The 20229-nt window shown below is 50.8% G+C and overlaps 1 protein-coding gene across 2 annotated transcripts in view; it reads right to left on the reverse strand.

The window, feature by feature from the left end:
* The window catches only part of Galnt16 (polypeptide N-acetylgalactosaminyltransferase 16), an 84646-nt gene extending 64832 nt beyond the window's left edge, over positions 1 to 19814 (reverse strand). The window contains exons 1-2 of one of the 2 annotated variants that reach the window (XM_041658616.1): positions 19451 to 19814; positions 18757 to 19042 (exon numbers count right to left, since the gene is read on the reverse strand). In XM_041658616.1, the coding sequence (XP_041514550.1) occupies positions 18757 to 18933 (177 nt within the window). In that variant the 5' untranslated portion in view covers positions 18934 to 19042; positions 19451 to 19814. Of the gene's footprint in view, positions 1 to 18756; positions 19380 to 19450 lie in introns of those variants that run through there. The other variant, XM_041658614.1, reaches the window with a different exon arrangement.
* Positions 19815 to 20229: the final 415 nt, after the last annotated feature.

Below are 20229 nucleotides of genomic sequence, written 5' to 3' on the forward strand. Positions count from 1 at the left end.
ACAAGCTCCAGTAAGAAAAGAGATCCCGAGCATCGCAGCTAAGAGCACTAACTCAGAAAGAAGACGGCTTGAGTGGGGTGTCCCAGCTCTGCCTCGTACCAGCTGTGTGAGCCAGAGGCATGGGAGAAGGAAATGAGATCCTGTATATGAGATGCGTAGCATGCCTGGATACCCAGCGAACCTTCTGCAACTCACGGCTACAAAGCAGTGTTTGGTGAGGCCAAGACAAAGCTCTCTATGGGTGGTCTTTCCCACTTGCTGCTGTGGTGTTGAGAAAAATTCAGGAGCATGCCCAGCAGGGATATCTGAGCCCCACCCAAGTTAGTAGGGTCAGAGGGTCATGCCCACTACAGAAACTCAGGATACCTTCAACAGGAAGACACGGCTCCTTCAGCGTCTGCAGCCCCAGATGTGCACATTTCAACGTGAGCTCTTGACAAGCCTGCACGATACCCACTCTGCAGATGAAGAAAGAGGGTGTGTGTGGCAGGGGAGCTAGTGAAGAAGAGAGGGTGTCTGACTCCTCTCCCATGTGACCTGAAGTCTTCCTGGCAAGGGTGTGGCCAGTCCTGCCTATCACACACACTCTCTCTCCTCCTAAGCTGCTTGCTTGGTGGTTGGCAAGGTAGGATGGAGTCCTGCAGCCTGGGGTGTGTCCGGCTAAGCTCAGAAGAATTGGGCAGCCAGGCGGTGGTGGTGCACGCCTTTAATCCCAGCACTCGGGAGGCAGAGGCAGGCGGATCTCTGGGAGTTCGAGGCCAGCCTGGTCTACAAGAGCTAGTTCCAGGACGGGCACCAGAGCTACAGAGAAACCCTGTCTCGAAAAACCAAAAAAAAAAAAAAAAAGAATTGGGCAGGCCCCAATCTTCCTAGGTGATAGCTACTTGGGTCACCCAGCATAGACACACAGAGAGGACAGAGACTCCATATCAGGCTTTGGAGGCCAACCACCAATGTTCCTCTACTGGGCTAGGGGTGTGGACCCGTTGGTAGAGTCCATTTACTTATCAGGCACCAAGCCCTGGGTTCACTCCACAGTACCAAAACAAACAAACAAAAACATGCCTGGAGGTGCACAGCTCTACTCTGGACGCAGAGGTTCAGAAGTTCCAGGTCATCCTTGCCTAGAGAGTTCAAGGCCAGATCCTATTTCAAAAAACCTTCTACATTAACAGGGAACCTCCTCCAGCCAATGGCCTTTGAGAGGCTGGACCAGGCTGGGCGTGGCTTTGGGTACCAAAAGGGATTCCTTTATTTGGGTTCCCCTCCATCTGTTGCGTTCTGCTTCACTGCATAAAATTTGAAAGACTAGTAAAAAGATACCCACACAGACATATCTTCCAAAAAGCATCTCCCTTCTCCCTCATCTGTTAACTCTTATTAAGGCTACTGGAGTTGGGGGCTTAGGTGTGAAGAGGGGCCCCATACCAGCAGGTCTAAGAAGCCCTAGCCTGAGAGGCTCTAACCCTTCCCTGGCCACTATTTCCTGGGCACTATGGGTGTCTTCGGGGAGCTTATGGGTCCTAGATGCTGTGGGCTCTCTTAGGTGACATTACCTTCCTCTAACATGGTTAAATTGTCACCTGTTAAAGGACCTGAGTGGACAGTCGGGTGTTTAGCTCTTTCCAGTGAGGTTTGAAATTGCATTTTCAGTCTCCAGCTTCAATGTCAAGGGCTGGTGATTTTCTGAGACCACTTCCATTCAGGCTGAGGCTTCGCTGAGAGCTCAGAACTGCAGTATGAGGAAATTTTCTTGAACCAGATTCAGTAGCTGAAGTTGCCTTTTCTTTTTCTGTTTTAGACTTTATTTTTACATGTTTGGATGTTTTGTAGTTGTAGGTCTATGCATCGTGTGTGTGTGTGTGTGTGTGTGTGTGTGTGTGTGTATGTGTGTGTGCAGTGCCTATGGAGGCCAGAAGAGGGCGCCAGTCCTCTGGACTGGGAGTTAACAGACAGTTGAGTGTCATCATACAGATGGTGGGACTTGAAGCTGGATCTTCCAGAAGAACAGCCAGTACTCTTGACCACTGAGCCATCTCTCTAGCCCCTAGAAGTTTCTTTTAAGGGATACACTCTTAATGGACCCAGCAAGCATCCTGGGTCAGTGGGACTTTACAATTTCTACAATCTTTTTATTTGCCTCTCAGCAATGTCCATCAACAGATGATTCTAGAGCCCGCCCCTCAGAGCGGGTCCAGTAGAGGGCAGCTGGGATTCAGGCATGATGGATCCAGAGGCCTTTGCCTACCCCTCCTTCCTATTTGCTGCAGAACTATCCAGCATGGTGGGTGTCAGCGGGTCCCTCTCCTGGGAGTACAGAATTCAGGGAAGATAACTACCTCCCAGAAGCTCACCTGGAGAGGATCAGGTCAAAGTGCAAACTCCGGGTGTCTCCAAACAGCAGATGAAGGTACCCAATGGGATTCGCTCCTTTCACCATATGGATCTTGGGGACCAAACTCAGGTAGTCAGGCTTGGCAGCAGGTGCCTTTACCACCTCAATCATCTAGCAGGCTTTAATACAGGATCTCATGTAGCCAGGGGTGGCCTCAAGTTCACTATGTAGCTGAGAATGACCTTGGATGCAGGGTCGTTCTGCCCCCATCTCGTGAGTGCTGGGGTTACAGATATGTGCCATCACATCTGGCTTCAAACTGTTACACATTAGATCCCTGATAGATCAACAAAAACATGCTCACATTTAGTCAGTGAATAAAAACAACTGTAAGCAACTGGACCCGAAGGTAGGGGAGCCTCAGAGCCATCCCCAGTGCTGGGAGCACTGGCTTTCTGACAGGTATCCCCAAGGACAACCGTACCAGGAAAGAAAGAACAAGAGTTGGCCACCGCTGTGGAAGCCAGAAGGTGCCGTTGGCCACTTCTTCCTGCCAAAAGGCAACCACAGGATAGCACACTCTGGCCTGAGCTGTGGTCCTTCATTCTCTAAGTACCAACATTCCCACACCGAAACCCGCGGAGGTTTTAAAAGCTGATGCCAGAGAGACCAAGTATTCACCCCTCTATGGAATTCTGGTTGGTCAAACATCCTTATGGTCCATGGGGATGGAAGGGCAGAGGGTTCTTGAATCTATTTATCTCAGAGGAATTGCAGATGGGAACTAGCAATGTCTGGGCCCTGCTCCCAGGCACGGCTAGGTGTTCACTCCATGCGAAAGGAATGAAGGGCCACACCACCAGCCAGCCCTGGGGAACACACTGTGCTGGGGTTCCTGGCAGGAAGGCCATGTTCCTCATGGGGGCACAGCCTAGCCACAGACATGAGGGTGGGCAGTGTCCCCACTAAAGTTCACCTACCACCAATTGCATCTGAGGTAGTGGGGGCCAAGCCTGCTCCAGATGATTCTGGTTTATTCTAATACAGAGCAAATGTCCTGTGTATTTTAGAAGCAGCAGTAGGTGGCTCTGTTTCTTCCCGGGGATGGTTGGCTGCACTGGTCCACAAGGGTTAGGAGGGCTGTGGGTATGCAGGAAAATTCTCTGGGGAGCAGGGGAGTCTCTGGGTTGCCAAGCTTTTGGAAAAGGCTGCCAGGCCATGATAGACTACAACCTCTGACCAGCCAGCAATGCCTTCCAACAGCAGTGTAGTGGGGAGGGTGGGAGCTTGAAGCCTGGAGGCTGGATTCAGAACTCCTCTCTCAAGGGAACGGTGTTCCTTCAGACAATGGACACTCCTTCTAGAAGTTCCTGCCCTGTCGGTCTGGTCACCAGGCACCCATCTGGGCCGTTCTCCCCATCTGCTTGGTTCTATAGGGTAGCAATGGGCAGGTCTCCAGGGTCAGTGCACCCCTGACCAGGCGGCTCACTGATCCTAGAAAACATTTTAATTTCCTAGAGTCAGGTTTCTAGGAAGGCTTCGGAAGACTTCAGGGAGAATTTAGCATGACTGGTGCGGTGTGGGGCTTTCTCTGAGTCCTCCGAATGTCACTAGGTGCCCAGGCCTGACGACATGGAGAACTTCACACAGGACTGGCCTCTGGCTAGCATTTCTTACACGGAAGCAGCTTCATCATTTACAAGCTGTAGTTTCACCTCAGATTGGAACACAAGCTCAATGTGACCTAAGAGAAAGACATATGGTGGCAGGGAAGGCAAGCTCGGTGTTGGCCTGCTGCCTGGCAGATTGCTATTTGCCCTTGGGCGAGTCACTTAACCTCTCTGGTCCAGTTTTCCTACCAACAAAACGAGAGGTTGGAAATTCCTGCTCCCTGTTTCTTCTGTATTCTTGGGGTTATAATAATTCCAGGCTCATGAGAAGTGAGGAGGAGGAGCCCAGCCTCCCTGAGCAGCCGTCCTGGCGGCACTAGACTTCCAGCTGCTCCACTGGGGAGCACCCTGCCCTGCTTGGTCCCAGGCACTTGATAAAAGGCTGCTTACCCAGAAGTTGGAGGAGCAACGCTTTTTCCTGCACTGAAGCCTGCGAGCCACCCATCTTCACACCCAGCCAGGCAGACAGACACCAGGCTTGCATCTGCCCACAAGGAGTCCACAGGAACTTCACCACTGGGATTCCTGCAGCAGAAAGGCCAGCAATGCCAATGCGACTGAACAAAGGGGTCCCGTGAGAACAAAGAAGGCACGGGGACAATCACAGATCTTTTCTACAAGGCCTGGTGGGGTATGGGGACTTAGGGAAGTCAAGAGCTGTGAGTGACACTTATGTCCTAGAGGCTCAATTATTCCTCCACTCTTGGATTTTGACAGGAGTTAGGTCCAGGCTAGTCAGACGCCTGGCATTCTGTAGAGCTCTGGGCACAAGTACCCTGTACTCTGGGCAGGAGGCAAACTGTGGTGAGATTCTGGCCAGACCTGCCTGTTCACACTCTTAACTTTTCTTTCTTTTTTTTTTTTCCTTTCTTTTTTTGTTTTGTTTTGTTTGACTGGTTGTTTCATTTTGTTTTTTGAGACAGAGTTTCTCTGTGAAGTTTTATCTATTCTAGAACTCACTATGTAGACCAGGCTGGCCTTGAATTAACAGAGATCCTCCTGCTCTGCCTCCAGAGTGCTGGATTTAAAGGTGTGCACCACCATGGCCCAGCTTACACTCTTTTCTTTATAAACTATTGTTATTATAAATCTGTCTGTATATGTATATGTGTGTGTGATGGTGTATGATGGTGTGTGTGTAATGGTGTATGGTGGTGTGTGTGTGTGATGGTGTATGACAGTGTGTGTGTATGATGGTGTATGGTGTGTGTGTGTAATGGTGTGTGACGGTGTGTGTGTGTGATGGTGTATGATGGTGTGTTTGTGTAATGGTGTATGATGGTGTGTGTGTGTGATGGTGTATGATGGTGTGTGTGTGTGATGGTGTATGACGGTGTGTGTGTGATGGTGTATGATGGTGTGTGTGTGTGATGGTGTATGATGGTGTGTTTGTGTAATGGTGTATGATGGTGTGTGTATATGTGTGATGATGTATGATGGTGTGTGTGTGTGTGATGGTGTATGATGGTGTGTGTGTGTGATGGTGTATGACGGTGTGTGTGTGATGGTGTATGATGGTGTGTTTGTGTAATGGTGTATGATGGTGTGTGTGTGTGTGATGGTGTATGACGGTGTGTGTGTGTGTGATGGTGTATGATGGTGTGTGTGTGTGATGATGTATGACGGTGTGTGTGTGTGATGGTGTATGATGGTGTGTGTGTGTGATGGTGTATGATGGTGTGTTTGTGTAATGGTGTATGATGGTGTGTGTATATGTGTGATGGTGTATGATGGTGTGTGTGTGTGTGATGGTGTATGATGGTGTGTTTGTGTGATGGTGTATGACGGTGTGTGTGTGATGATGTATGATGGTGTGTTTGTGTGATGGTGTATGACGGTGTGTGTGTGTGACAGTGTATGACGGTGTGTTTGTGTAATGGTGTATGATGGTGTGTGTGTATATGTGTGATGGTGTATGATGGTGTGTGTGTGTATTTGTGTGTGTATATGTGTGTAATGGTGTATGACGGTGTGTTGTGTGATGGTATATGACGGTGTGTGTGTGTGTGATGGTGTATGATGGTGTGTGTGTATGATGGTGTATGACGGTGTGTATGTATGATGGTGTGTGTGTATATGTGTGATGGTGTATGACAGGGTGTGTGTATATATATATGTATGTGATGGTGTATGATGGTGTCTGTTGCGGGGGGGGGGGTTACAGGAAAGTAAAAGGTCCTGCCTGCCCCTTTCAGTGGTCATAACTATCACTGGCAAGCTTGCAATGAATGGGAGGTTGTTCTGCTACATTCTTGGCCTCTGACCAAAGGGGAAGAGAGAATGAGGAGACTTCACAAGGTCCTGGAGAAAGCCTGGCCCTCTCATACAGCTTGTACAGTTGGAGGTAAAGGGACTTTGGTCCTGAGGTTGGTTTCTGGGTGCAAGTCTTGATCTGCCCATACCAACTATAGGATCCTGAGAAAGTTATTTAGTTATTTAGCAAGTCATTCTTCAGTGACCAGTTCCTGAGGGGGAAGGCCAGGCGATCAAAAAATAAAGAGATAAGAAAGCTTAACATCATGTGGGGAGATGTATTGATTGATTGATTGATTGATTGAGACAATCCCAGAGCCCAAGCTGACCTTGAACTCACTACAGAGCTGAGGATGACCTTGAGCTTCTGATTCTCCTGCTTCTATCTCACAAGCTGGGACTGTTGTCACGTCCCACCACGAAACACCATGTAAAGCTCATTGCACTGCTGCGTTGAGCTGGTTCCTTTGTTTTCCCTCTCTCTGCCCAGTATCCCATCCCAGGTAGAGGCCTGCTCCGTTTGTGTGGCACTCTCTGGGCTTTAAGGAACACTGTCAGGACAGCCTGAGCCAGCAGCAGGGGCCTCTGCCACCCCATAACCTTACAATCCATAAGTCCCGCCAACCTACGCAGTCCTTCTACTGCCCCCTAGCCTAAGCACCTGATAAGATCACCTCTTCTTCACCCTAGTCCTTCATTTGTGCCATGAACCCCTTCCCGTACCCACCCTGACTTCAACAGGCAGGGTTCGCTCTGCCCTGTGAGTTGTGACATCACAGGGCACCCATTATGCCATGTAGGTGTCTCCACAAGCTCGAAGCAGGGGAGTCTGGCCGAATCTGGACTTGGCTGCCAGATAACCTGCCGTCTCTGACTCAGGCTTCTTATCTGAGACATGGGGACAGCAGCGCAGCGCCCAGGCCTGCTGTGAGGGTTGAAAGGCGTGTAGCAGGTTCATACTGGCGGTCAAAAGTGCTCTATCCTTGTCCTTCTTCATCTGTTTCCAAACCAGCAGTTCCCAGCGACCTTCCAGCGTCCCAGCACCAACACACACGCCAAGCGACAGACACACTAACAGACAATGATCGTCTGAAGCCTTTGAGTCTGGGTGAGATTTTTACGGTAACGACAGACAATGAATAGACAAGGTAACACATTACAACAACTTATGGCCACCAACAGCTTGTACAGGAGTGCTCAGAGCCACTCTGCTGGGCTGCATCTTCATCAGAGCCCTGAGAAAGCCCCAAATGTTCACACATCCACAGCAACCTGCTTTCAAGGAAATAAGAGGGAAGAAAGGCCCGGGGGAGGGGGGGAGAATGAATCACCCCTTTCTTCCTACACCATACAGGCTCACCATGGCCTTCTGGCCGTGTCCTGATGACCGAGTTCAAGTTACAGAACCCATGGTGGGAGGAGAGAACTAACTCCCATCACGTGTACTGCGGCAATCACACACAGGCCCCCTACACACACACAATAATAACGGTAAGTAAAATAGAGACATTAGTCAACTGTATCTATTGGATATTAAAGCCTATCCAGTCTGTAAAAGAGAGATGAGTCACTCAGCAAAGGCCACCGTACGGAACACTGGACTACTTCACGCAAGGCCCATGTCCAACCGCCTTTCCAAGTTCCCTTCAGACATAGCCAATCGGTCCCTTTCCCATCCTGCTTGGATTGGGCTTCAGAGTACTCAGCGTCATGCTCCAGCCTCCACTTCCACAGAGTCTGGGCCAGAATTACAGCTGAGGCCTATCTGTCCTCTTGGCTCTAACAGGACAAAGATGACACACACCAAAAGGAACAGGCTAGAGAGCAAACGCCGTCCGTCCGGCCTCCATTGCTCCCGCTCCTCCTCCTAAACCCATTTGCATCACAGTGAGAACTTAGAAGGCAAGGAACAGAAATACTGATTTTAATGGTGGTGCGAGACCAGTGCCCATGCTGAGAGGAGCGCCGTGCCAAGGATGATGGGGAACTGGGAACCCACAGCTCAGCAGCAGCTGGAATGGGAAAGAGTCGTCCAGCAGTCACAGTAAGCAAGACACGGGCCCCACTCCTCCCGCGATGAACCTCTTTCCTTAGACAACTTCCCAGCACCAGAGAGAGTGTCAGGCACTTATGCAGGCCCCGGAACTTTCCAATGGGAAACAGGACATAAGCCACATATACAATTCAAACTTCTCTAGTAAATTTTTTAAAGCGGGGTAAAAGGGAACAGGTAAAATTAATTTCAATAGTAGACTGGAGGCTGGGGACTCAGCTCATGATACAGCATGTGCTTGGCATGCATAAGGCCTTGGGCGCAGTCCCAAGAATTTGGCACTGGGATGTCTCAAAGCTTCAAATAGTATCATTTCAACACAGGAAAAAAAAAATTAGTGAAGTTATTTGAATTTCTTTTCGTGATGCTGTCTTTGAAATCCAATATATATTTTTATAGTATGTTCCAATTTGGATACCAAGATTTCACTAGAAATAGCCTGTCTTGAGAATTCATTAAAAAAAATTACAGTTAAAAATACAGATCCCACATAGAGATATTCTTTTAAACATTCCCAAAAGTTTTCCAACAACTGAAATCAGTGTCTGTCTTAAAGTTTAAATCAATAAAAATCAAATAAAACAAAAGATTCAGCTTCTCTAAGAGATACAGGTGATGACGTCAAGGACAGCAAACATGGGGGTGTGGATCTGGGGAAGGCAGCTCTGTCCACCTACACAGAGGTGTCCGCCTTGCTCCTGACCTTGTAAACATTCTCAGAACCTTGGGGTTGGCTGCCCCTAGGATTCTTGTCCAGGCTTAATGCCCTGCATCCTGTTGTCCCACCTCTGTCTAGGCCATTGCTTGGCCCACCTACCCGCCCAGTGTTGACTTCCAGATCCTTCCGGCTCTATACTGACTCCTCAAACAGGCCCACCCCCAATCTCACTCTGAACTCCAGCCCACGTTACCTGTCCAGGTGTGGTACAGGGACTCTACTTATCTGGGGTTTTTAAGAGATGCTGTATTCTGTTAAACAAAAAAAAAAGGGAAGATTTGCAATCTTGAGGTACACCCAGGAATGAGCTATCATCTTGAGATTCCTACTGTTCTTGGGGAAAGCCCTAACAATTTTCACATTCTCATGGTGTGGTACCAAGATACCATCTGTATTCTCCCCGGAAATCCCTTATCACTCGCTGTTCCACGGTACTTTCCAGAACTGCCTTTGCCCTGTCTTTTGTTTGCTTCTTTATCTGTGGTCCTGGGTTGGTGAATGATTTAGGTGCTGTGCTTTGTCCTAACCACTGTGCTCCTCCAGGCCACCAAAACCACAACAGACATCACTAATTGATCACATGTTCCTTCTCCATGAGCCTTAGAGTAAGCTCTACCTCAACCCCTGGGATACTGCCCCAAAGCCCTGCCTCCATAACCCAATCTCAGAAAGCAGTTCCACAGGAAAGGAAAAATGATGGTTCCACACAAAATAACAACAACAACAACAACAAAAAAAAACCTTGTCAACTCACAAACACCAGCTCCCCATTCCCATCCCCAGAGCTGACTGACTCAGCAATGATGGAGAGTCACACAGGTCCCTTCCAGCAAGGGCACCTGCAGGCCAGAGCTTCAGAACGTCTTGCAGTGAATTGCCCTGAGACATCAGCAGGTCTCTCTATCTGCATCTGGAAGCAGGGATCCAGAACTGCTGTGACAAGGTAGACATAAAATTGAACTCTGGAAGCAGTGTCTGGAAGGTCACGGTTGCCTGTGCAACTGACCTGTATGACCTCAACTGCAAAAACAAAGCCTTGCAGCCAGTCAGGAACGCACAGGAACACACGAAGCCCATCATCCATCATGTGAGCACCGGGGAAGCCACTTGAACCTCACTGAAAACAACTGAGTGGGGTCCCCTGTCCTGCTGGCCTTGGTTGCTCCTGAACAAGTGCCACCTGTTCATCTGGGGACAGCTTCAGCCCTCAGAGGCTCAGGCAAAAGAATCCCAAGGTCCTGCTTGCATTGCCAGAAAAACGATTCTAGCATCTCAGCTGTACCTGAGGAGAATACCACCAAGGAAACAAAGGAGGGCTTCACCAGATACCCCGCTGAGGCCCTCTGCAACCCACACAAAGCACTCTCTAGAGCCAGGCCTCCCATCTTGCCCCATTCCAGGACTTCAAAGGGCCCCTTTCTCCTGTGCCATTAGAGGCACCAGTGCCCTCCCTTCCCCCTCCTGAGTCCCACACCACACATATCACACACACACACACGACATAACACATGATACCACAGGACACAGGACACATCACACACAAACACATGTATAACACACTTGAAACATATGCCGCACACCCACACACTGTGCGTGAGTATTTCACTAATCCCACACTCTAAGGACAAAGTGTTCCAAGCCATAGAACATTAAGAAACAACACTTGCAAATAGATTTGATCATCTTGCTGGAAAATGATTCTGAAATGAATGACACAGTTCCCTGACTTGCCAAGCTGGCACACCAAATATAATTTATCACTTCTTGGCGATTCGGGGATGCATCTCTGAGCCTGTCTTTACCACGGCCCTTGAGGCCTAATGATCCGGTCTCCACCTCTGGCTGTTTCCTCCTGGCTCAGGCTGCCCTAGCCAAGGACACCATGCATTACAACCTCCAGGGATGGGGCTTGCAGTCAGCCGTTTGGAACACACAATCTCTCCCTAGATGTCTGCATGGCTCCGTCTCTTTCGATTCAAACCTCTGCTCAAATCCCAGCTTACCAGAGACACCCTTCCTGGCCCCTTCACCCATTTTTCTGCCCTCCTATGTGGCTTTATTTCATTGTCACACATCTGCGGCTACCTATGTCTTGTCCATATGCTTATTGTCTGCAAGGACCCAAGCTCCTGGAGAGCAGGACTATTCCTGTTCTTCTAATGCTCATAACAGTCCTGGCACATAGGACGTGCGCGGTAAACAACTGTCAAGACAGTGACTAAGGGACGCATTCGGCATTTTACCAGTGGCAGCCGTCACTCCTATTTCGGGTTGGCTCTTTGCTGTCATCTGTTTTCAGAATGTCTACAGCTCCCAGGGATTCCATTACCATCCCTCTGATGGTCTCCTGTATCTGTAAGCAAGGAAAAGCTAAAGGTGGCCAAGAGATGACCAACCTGCTGAACTACTTAAAGGATGTTGATGTTTTTTTTCCCAGGCTGTGACCTAAGGGCAATCACACTTCTGTCTTCTTCTAGCCAGGTTCTGGGTACAGGTCCTTGTAGCTTCCTTCTGGTTGTGAATTGTTGAAAGGTCTAAGTCTACCCGGGGACAGCTCTCCAAGCACACCCTTGCACATCCCAGATGCACTCAGAAACCTTCAGCAGAAGCAGCCACATGGCTTTACCAGTCAGTAGACGACTAAATTCCTTATGGAGAGGTCAAAGTTCCCAGCACTTCAGGAGACTGGCTTTTGAATGCCTAGCCCTCTGGCCTTATTTTCTCCTTCAGGAAGAGGAGGTCTTGAGCCCAGAAGGGCTTTGCAGTCTGAGCTGGAAGGGACGGTTGAGGTAGAGAATGGAAGTGATTCACCCGGGGATATAAGCCCCTCGGCTGCAGGGCTGAGTTTACAGCGGTTCCCTGGGCATCCATTCATAGCCTGTCTGCATCCCGCCCCATGTATCACCTTCTCAAGCACCAGCCTCAGTTTCTCCTGGGCCAGTCCCCCTGTAGGGCCATCAAGGAGCCAGGGAGAGTCCAGGATGGCCAATCTCACACTCTGGGCACACTTAAGAGTTTGTCACCCCTCTGTGAGCTGTGACAATGTTTTTGACTGTCAGAGAGCCATGCTGAACCCCCATGAAACAGCAGGAGGAGGCTTTCCCTGGAACTGACTTACTTCCAAGCCAGCCACAGGTTGTTCAAAGGAGCTTTACGCATAATATAGAAAAAGCACAACAAACAAGGTTCTTATGTTTGTCCCCTTACCCAAAGTAACCCTAATCTCCCAATCATTCCTGGTTTAGATGTTCAACAAGGTCCTTTGGGTGGTCCCGAATCTCAGGCCAGACTACCCATGGGTGTGGCTGAAACCTGGAAGATAAAGACACAGGCAGTCCTGAGCTGCTGCCTCTCCCATAAACCAGCAGTTGTGGGTGGGCGTGGGGCGTGGAGGGGAATGTGGAGGCTGGGGTGGGCTTGGAGGTGTGTGCCAGGCCACATTGTCCTAGAAAGTAAAGGCTAAGCAAGACCCTGGTTGAAAGGACAAGTAATTTGCCAGTGGTACCTAAGTTGAGTCAGGAAGCAGATGTGGGATGCGTGAAACTGCCAGGCAAAAACCACCAAAGTACCAAGGGAGCATCTGGAGCAGGACATTTGCTGAAGCCCCACCCCCTGGCTATTCAGCTGAGCAGAGGACCCTGCTGGCTTCCCCCCTCCTTCCCTGCTGGGCTGCTCTGAAGAAATAGAGGGGCGGAGCACACAGCAGCTGGAGGTTCCTTTATTCACCCTCCTCCTCCCAGCCCCAGCAAGCGAGGTCAGCCCCCGCTTCTCAGGGCGCCCGGTCTCCTGCTGTGCAATAATTGGACCCTATTTTGTGACAGTGAGTCTTTTTTTTTCTCCCCTACCTGCTGCTATTGGAAGCATTTATCTGCTGACTTGGGCCTGTGGAGAGACACCCTGGTGGGCCTTGAACTATGTAGGCTGGTTCTGCAGGAAAGCCTTACCTTCTGTTGCAAAGAAATCTCTCTCCCTGCAACTGTACCCACTGGCCTCTTCTGGACCCCGCACTCCAAAGGAAGGTGGTTCTAGACCCACCTCCAGGTGGCAAGGAGACAATCAGCTCAGCAGCAGAACTGAACCTCACAGTAGCCACTGTGGGCACCCATCCACAATCCACATGCTTGTGGGTGTGTGCACAGATATACGCACACCCGCCTTTTCAATAGCCAGCCTCTGTTTCCATCCTAGGTCTGTCTTCCTGCCAGCCTATCAAAGAGCCAAAACCCAGTGATGTTCAAATCTCTTATATAAAGTAGCAAAGTACACTGTGCCTGCAACCCCGGCACCCAGCGAGGCTGAGACAAGAGGATTTCCGTGAGTTCCAGGACAGCTGAGGCTACAAAATGAGAACCTGTCTCAAAAATAAGATCAAACAGCCGTGTCTGCATAACCTTCTGAATACTTTATAGCATGTCTAGCTTCTTTTTTAATATTTTATTTTTAATTATGTGTATCTGTATGTATCTGAGTGTGGGTTTGTGCAATTTGAGTGCAGTGCCCACGGAAGGCAAAACCTGGTTCCTCTGAAAGATGCTCCTAACTGGTTGGTCACGTTCCATGTCTGGATTCTTAAACAGAGACGACAATGTAAATGTAAAAGCAGTCCTTCTAGAGCACCCTGTACAGAATGACAAGGGGGAAGTCTGCACATGCTCAGTACAGACACAATTTCCCTCCAGTATTCTGACTTGTGAAGCCGAGTGCACAGATGTAGACCTGAAGGGCTACCTGGGGAAGCCAACCAGGATCTTGCCAGGGAAAAGCCAGCATAGCAGATCTAGAGTCTTAAACACCCAGATCTAGCGGCTCACTCCACAGACCGTGGGGAAGCCTCAGTTTACCCCTGTGCTGATTGCACATTCGTTGGTACCTAGTTCACGGGGCTGCTGTGGGAGGGAGCTCTGAGCTACAGCTTGGGCAATGCTTGTCCTATGTCAGAAGTACCAAATGCTTGCCACTATCATCAATGTCACCCGGAGCAGGCAGTTAACACAGGCTGGACTGAGAAGCCTGAATCAGTTCTCAGAGCCACAGTATGAGATTGTCCAGTGCAAGCCTGACGTCTAAGTCAATCAAATTTGGTGCCCCCGGGGTCATTAATTGACCTCACATGAAAGCTTATTGCCTCTGTTCATTTCTGGAAGGCCTGGGTCTCAGTCTGTCCGTCCCCTTGTGACTTGTCGGCTGCTCTGGGTTCCCCGAAGAAGCAGGCAGGGTATAAATCTCCAGTCTTCTAACTGTAATGAACTACTTGGCTGCAGGCTCCCCTCTGACCTTAAGGTGGTTTCTTCCATTATAACATGACAGTTCCCTGGGCAGCTTAGGTTGCCTTGCCACCCAGAGCTCCCTCCATTGTCCACCTTAAATGGTATTTTTTTTTCCCCATCTCAGAGCTTCCTCTGCTTGCTGAGCTGACAAATACAACCACCACAGAAGGAAGCCAAGTCCCTTAGGCCTCCCAGCATCTAGTGGGGGATCACTGGATGGTGGGGACTACGGTTGTGGCACAGAAATAATGGGATTGATGGGAGGATGAGCAGCTTCCTAACACGCATCCTGTGTCCTTGGCCCTCTGGCATCCCTGTGAGGGCTCTCTCCAGCTTTGGCTGCCTCTGAGCTACCCCCACATCCCAGGAATAGAACCCATGGACACTTTACATCTGAACACACTTGCAAAGGGAATTGTGGGTATTAGCGGTTTTTCTCTCGCTAACCTCTTTCTCATATATAGGGCCTAGACAAATTGAATACAAAATAATTTTCCATCATTTGGACAAATCATATTCCCACAGTTCCAAAATGTACACATTATAAATAAAATCCAAATTCATTATTGAACCTTAGTTCTCAGAGAACAGCACCAGAAAAGCCACCATCAGTGTCCCCTTCTACTAGCGATGGAGTTTCCTGAAAGACCTAAAGAAAAGGTTACAACAGAACCTCCTGACAGCTCATGACTGACTATACTGTCTCACAGCACCCTGAAGAACCTCCAAAGAGACTTTCCTCCTTCTAGAAATCCACCCTCTGTTTATTAAGGCACTAACAAACCCGGCCAATTATTTAATCCAGGTTGAACAAAGACTAGCAAAGGTCCAGAGATGGTATTTTGTCCGTGGCTACTCAGCACTGTCTCAACTTCAGGATAAGAAACTCCTGTTGAGCCAATGTGTGGAGATACTTAGCTGCGATCTTAATACCCAGGGGACCGAGGCAGGAAGGTTTTTGAGACACAAGGCTACTGTGTCTCAAAAAACAACAAATGAACAACAAGGAAGACGAAAGAAAGGAAGAAAAGAAAAGAAGTTCTGGTTCAGAAAAATTCATGCCTAAACTTTTCATGTGTTAAATAGTTTTGTTTTCAAACAATGTAAAACGGAATTCCGTGTAAGACCTTGGCCTCTCACTCACGCCTCTTACAGAACTGGTATGTGGAAAACCTGAATCCAGAACCAAACAACCACAGACTCCAACCCTGGCTGCTTGGCCTCCTCTGTCAGTGTAGATCAGTATAGACTCAAAAGGATGCTTCCAAATATGTCCCCTTGCCCAGCACAGGCAAGGAAAAGTAACAAACCTTGTCACGTGGTAAAGCTGCCAGAAGGGTGGCAGTCAGTTTCTCCCTTGAATCCTAACTTCCACAACCAAATCTTCATATCCGAATTTGTGACACACGGGCTGAGAGCAAGACAGAATATGGAGACTCAGGGCGTCTCTGAGAAATTTGGCCATAGGGTTGCCATGCCGACAGCCCACAACGCAAACAAGCGCTCCAAGGTCCAGAAGTAACTTGGCTGGCTTTGAACAGGCCAGGCAACAGGGTGAAGGCAGAGCTGCCTCCAGGACCAGACTCTCACACAGACACTCCCTTTCCAGCTTTAGCTCTGGTTCCCAGGGGAGTGGTGACCTTGCTCAGCCTCTGACAACAGGGCAGGCCACCTCATTCTCTAAGAATCTGAAATTATGGCCCAACTCAACAAAGAGATGTTTGGAAATGATTGACAATGAATAGTTTATCAAAACTTTCAGAGAGCCATCGAATCTTTAGCAGCACCTGCCCCTTTTTAAGTTCAACAAAAAGTCCACCTTCTGAAGGCGCTTGAGCCTACGTCGCCTTGCCTTTCTACCTCGGTCAGGCTGGAGCTGTGGATAAGTAGTCAGGGGACTGAAGCTGGAGCTGTTTGTTCACTGCTCCTAGTGAGCAAAAATCTTGTTGCACTCCTTTATCAAAGAGGTACTTATTAAATCCGGCTGTGTGTATCAATGTGGGAATGCAAAAGGCATCCCGCATGGTCCCTGCGTGCACCGCTTACATTCGGCTGAGAATCAGGTGGAAGCGAGTTACTCAAGGTAGGAATACAATGCATCAGGCCCGACGCTGGCAGAAGAGGCATCTCTGGCTAAAGCCTAAGAATAGCGAGTGCTCTGGCTGTGCTCCCAAGTAGCAAGAGAAGGCTCTGCCACCCAGTTCCCTGGGACTTCCATTCTTGCCTTTTGTTCTGTACCTTCACTTCCCAGTTCCCAGGTATCTCCCCAATCCTCTCCCCCACCCCCACTTTACACTGAGCTTAGGTCTATACCCCCTACCAGCAACAAGTCGCCTGCAGGAATGAGGGGCAGGGAAGTGTTCACAAGTGCCCCCCCCACTTGTAAAATACATCCCTCAAAATATTTGCTGGATCCCACCAATAGTGCCCCCACTAAACACACATCCCAATCTGGGCGTCTCATCCGAGAAGCACAGGAGACAGGTGTCCCAGCCAAAGTCAGGGTCCAGACTTCTGCATCAGAGGGTATAGAAGGTTCTCTGAGATCAGTGCTCTCTTCCGCTGTCTCTTACCCCTTCCCCTCCTCCTCTTCCAGATGACAGCTACCTCCAGACAGGTCATCAGAGAAAGGGGCAGGGAATCTGGCCAGCTGCCTCACCCCTTTGGTGCTGGCCTTAGGCTGTGTTCCCTGAGGGCAGGGCTGAAGTCATCAGAACTAAGAATAGGGCATCTGAGACTCGGTGTGGGAACTCACTGGAGTTTAGAGCCACCAATGTTTTTGTTGTTCCTGTTCCAAGCAGTCAGTCCACATAAATCTCAGGGCCCTAGCATGTATAGGTTTTCCCTCCACTCTGTCCAAACATCGGCAAGGGTTTTGGACGCCATGCCCTAGGTACGGGACAAGTGGACAGTCTCAGCATTATTTGCATAGATGCACCCCAATTTTGGAATCTAGATTAAAACACAAACCTTAGGGCCTAAGGTCTCCTCCCACCAGGCCCAGAAAGCAATCCTATCTGTAAGTTTTTACTTCTTTATTGGTCTGTTTTTGTTTGTTTTTTCAAGACAGGGTTTCTCTGTACAGCCCTGGCTGTCCTGAAACTCACTCTGTAGACCAGGCTGACCTCGAACTCACAGAGATTGGCTTGCCTCTGTCTCCCAAGTGCTGGGATTAAAGGCGTGCACCACCACCACCTAGTTTACTTCTTTTTCAGTACGGTGATGTGAGAGAATCTGGGGCAGGATGGGTATCTGCAGAACCATCCTCATAGTCTTGGACTTCGCTGAAAATACCTTGTATTCTACTGGGTACAGGTGTCAGTACTCCTGACCTTGTGCCTTCGGGAGAAGCTCCTGTTTTATCATCTTCCAGGTTCAGATTTTTCCGGGTCAAAATTGCACCCTCCCCCCACTCTCCTACTCCCTCACAGTTCTTTGCTCTTCCTTCTGGTACTGATCGCACTAAGCTGCCCCTGTCCAGCAGAGTGTCCCTAGAGGTCACCTACTCCCATAGGAAGAACACTCCCTTCCCAGCGGTCTCCTGAAGAATCCCATGTCTCTTTCCTCAACAGGTGCTGGGCCTGGTAATACGAAACCATCACCAGCCGACCAGGCCAAAGTGTAGACAGAAACGCCCCCTGCAGGCTCCGCAAGCCCCCACCGGGGGGTCTACTGGGCAGCTAAGTCCTCCCCCTACTCCCGGCCCTAGTTCTGCCCCGGCTCCTGGAGTGCTACACCGCTTTTGTTTCCACGGCTAGCTCAGACGTCAGGAGGGTGATCTAATGAGAGGGAATTGCCGAGCCCAAGCGCAGACACTGTCCCCTTCTTCTGCAGACCCTAGTGATGGGGGAGCGCATACAGACAAGCCTTCTCCCGGTCCCCAGGGAGCCAGAAAACACCTCTGGGGAAAAGAGTGGTCAATATCGAAGAAATGGGTCCAAGTTGATCTGGGATGAGGAGACGTTAAGCCAAGGGCTGCGCTCAGCGACCCTTCCATACCCACGCCGCCACCCGGCGTCCTTTACCCCAGAGGTTGGAGACAGGGTGCGCACCGCCACCTACGCGCTCTCGCTGCGCTCTGCTCCCACCACCCGCTCGCTGCACTCCAGGGCCAGCCGCCCTCTGGGGATGGCAGGGAGCCCACAGCGCCCCAGTCCCCAGCCCCGGCAGCGCGGGGCCGCGAGAGCCGCCACGTTCCCAATCGCGCGCGCACGCCGGGCCCACCAAACTTGCAGCACTTTCTCCCTGCCCCCACACGCTGTCACCCTCCCTGCATCCAAGCACCCTGGCCCCTCCGGGCCGGCACAGGTTGCCATAACAACGGGCAGGAATTCTCGAACATATACAAAGCCTGAACGGCTCTCGGGGCACGCAGCCCCCGGCCGGGCCCCGCGCCCTGGGCTAACAGCGCAGGGGCAGAATGCGAGCCGCCGCTCACCGGGTGCGCAGAGCGTACTCACAATGAGCGGGATGGTGCGGTCCTCGCGGAGCTGCTCCGATCTCCCGCCGGCCCTCTGCGCGCCGCGGCCGCCCGAGGATGCTGCATGGGCTCGGTTGTCCTGCCATAAGTAGTAGAAAGTGCCCAGGATCCAGGCTACGGTCAGGATGGCGATGGCATTGGCTCGGATCTTCCTCATGGTGGGCGGACGGGCGCCCCGCGTGGGGCCCGAGGCCGGCGTGCTCTCAGGGCCGGGGCGGAGGCGCTCTCTGCCCCAACTGTTATCGCTCGCTCCGGGCTGCTCAGTCCTGCAGAGCAGAAAAAGGAGAGAGGTTGTGGTGGTGGTGGTGGGGGTGATAGGAAGAGACAGGAGCGCGGAGCGATCCTCACGGTCCTAATGCCCTTCAGCCCCGAGCGCGCGCGGCCCCGGGCGCCCATTCATTCGCGCGCCTAGCGGGCTCGGCGCTCCAGACGCCGCGGGCGGCCCGGGCTACTGCGCACCGGCTGAAGAGCGCGCCCGCTGGGAAGTAGCGCGAGCCTTCCTCCCGCACCCGGGGCCTCGGCCAGACAGACACCCGAGCGGAATGGCGATGGGCCAGAGTCGGTCTCGGCTCGCAACGCTCCGCTACCCCTCTACGGTCCACTGCCCCCGCGCGGTCCTGGTCTGTCTGTCCACCCACCCCAACCCCACCGCCGAACAGCCTTGAGTCACCTACGATGTTGCGCGACCCCTGGCCTTGGCCCGAGTGGCGTAGCGGTAGTTCCGGGCGGCGCTGTGAACTGCGCTCTGGCGTGGGGTTCAAGGGTGTTCAACTAGTCCTTCGAAGGGGGCAAGGCTGGCGGGGAGGCAATCTTGACTCTGCACCGGAATCCTCGGCAACCTAGCATTCCCAGTCGCCTCGGTGGTCCGGTGGGGGGGGGAGGCGTGGAAGCTGATGCACTTGACAGTCGCGGAGAGCCAGGTAAAGCTGCGCTGCCACACAACCAAAGCAAGTAAAGAGATGCAACTACTGGACATCCTTCACCAGCTTGGGACTCCTAGCGTTCTCGTAGCTCCCTTCCATTCCTGCTTCACTGTTCCCTGACCAATCCTGATGCATCATCACCAACCCATTAGAATGAAAGGGCTACAGAGCCCACGCCAAAGGGCAGAGCCCAGTCTACAAGCCTTCTGACACTTTACCGACAAAGTGCAAAATAAAGTGGTGACAGACGTCATCTAGATTCTGATTCTGCAGAGGCTCTGGGGTTGATAAGAGGTGAGAAGCAGGTGTGAATAATTCAGGCTCCAGGCAGAAGACAGGATGGGCTAGGGCCTGTCAGGCATAGGAAGACACTCAATGAATAGCTGTGAGATACCAAAGGACGTACTGCAGAAGAAGAAACAATTTATTGCAAAGCTGTCCTCGGTAATGAACTATAGAAATGATTCCAGGAAGTATAGTGTTGCAAAGTGGTCTTTAGGAAGGCTTCTCAGAGACGGTGGGTGAATCTG

This window comes from Microtus oregoni, unplaced genomic scaffold, assembly GCF_018167655.1.
Source record: "Microtus oregoni isolate MIOR12 unplaced genomic scaffold, Mior012 000009F_ref0000495, whole genome shotgun sequence".
NCBI classification, from domain to species: domain Eukaryota; kingdom Metazoa; phylum Chordata; class Mammalia; order Rodentia; family Cricetidae; genus Microtus; species Microtus oregoni.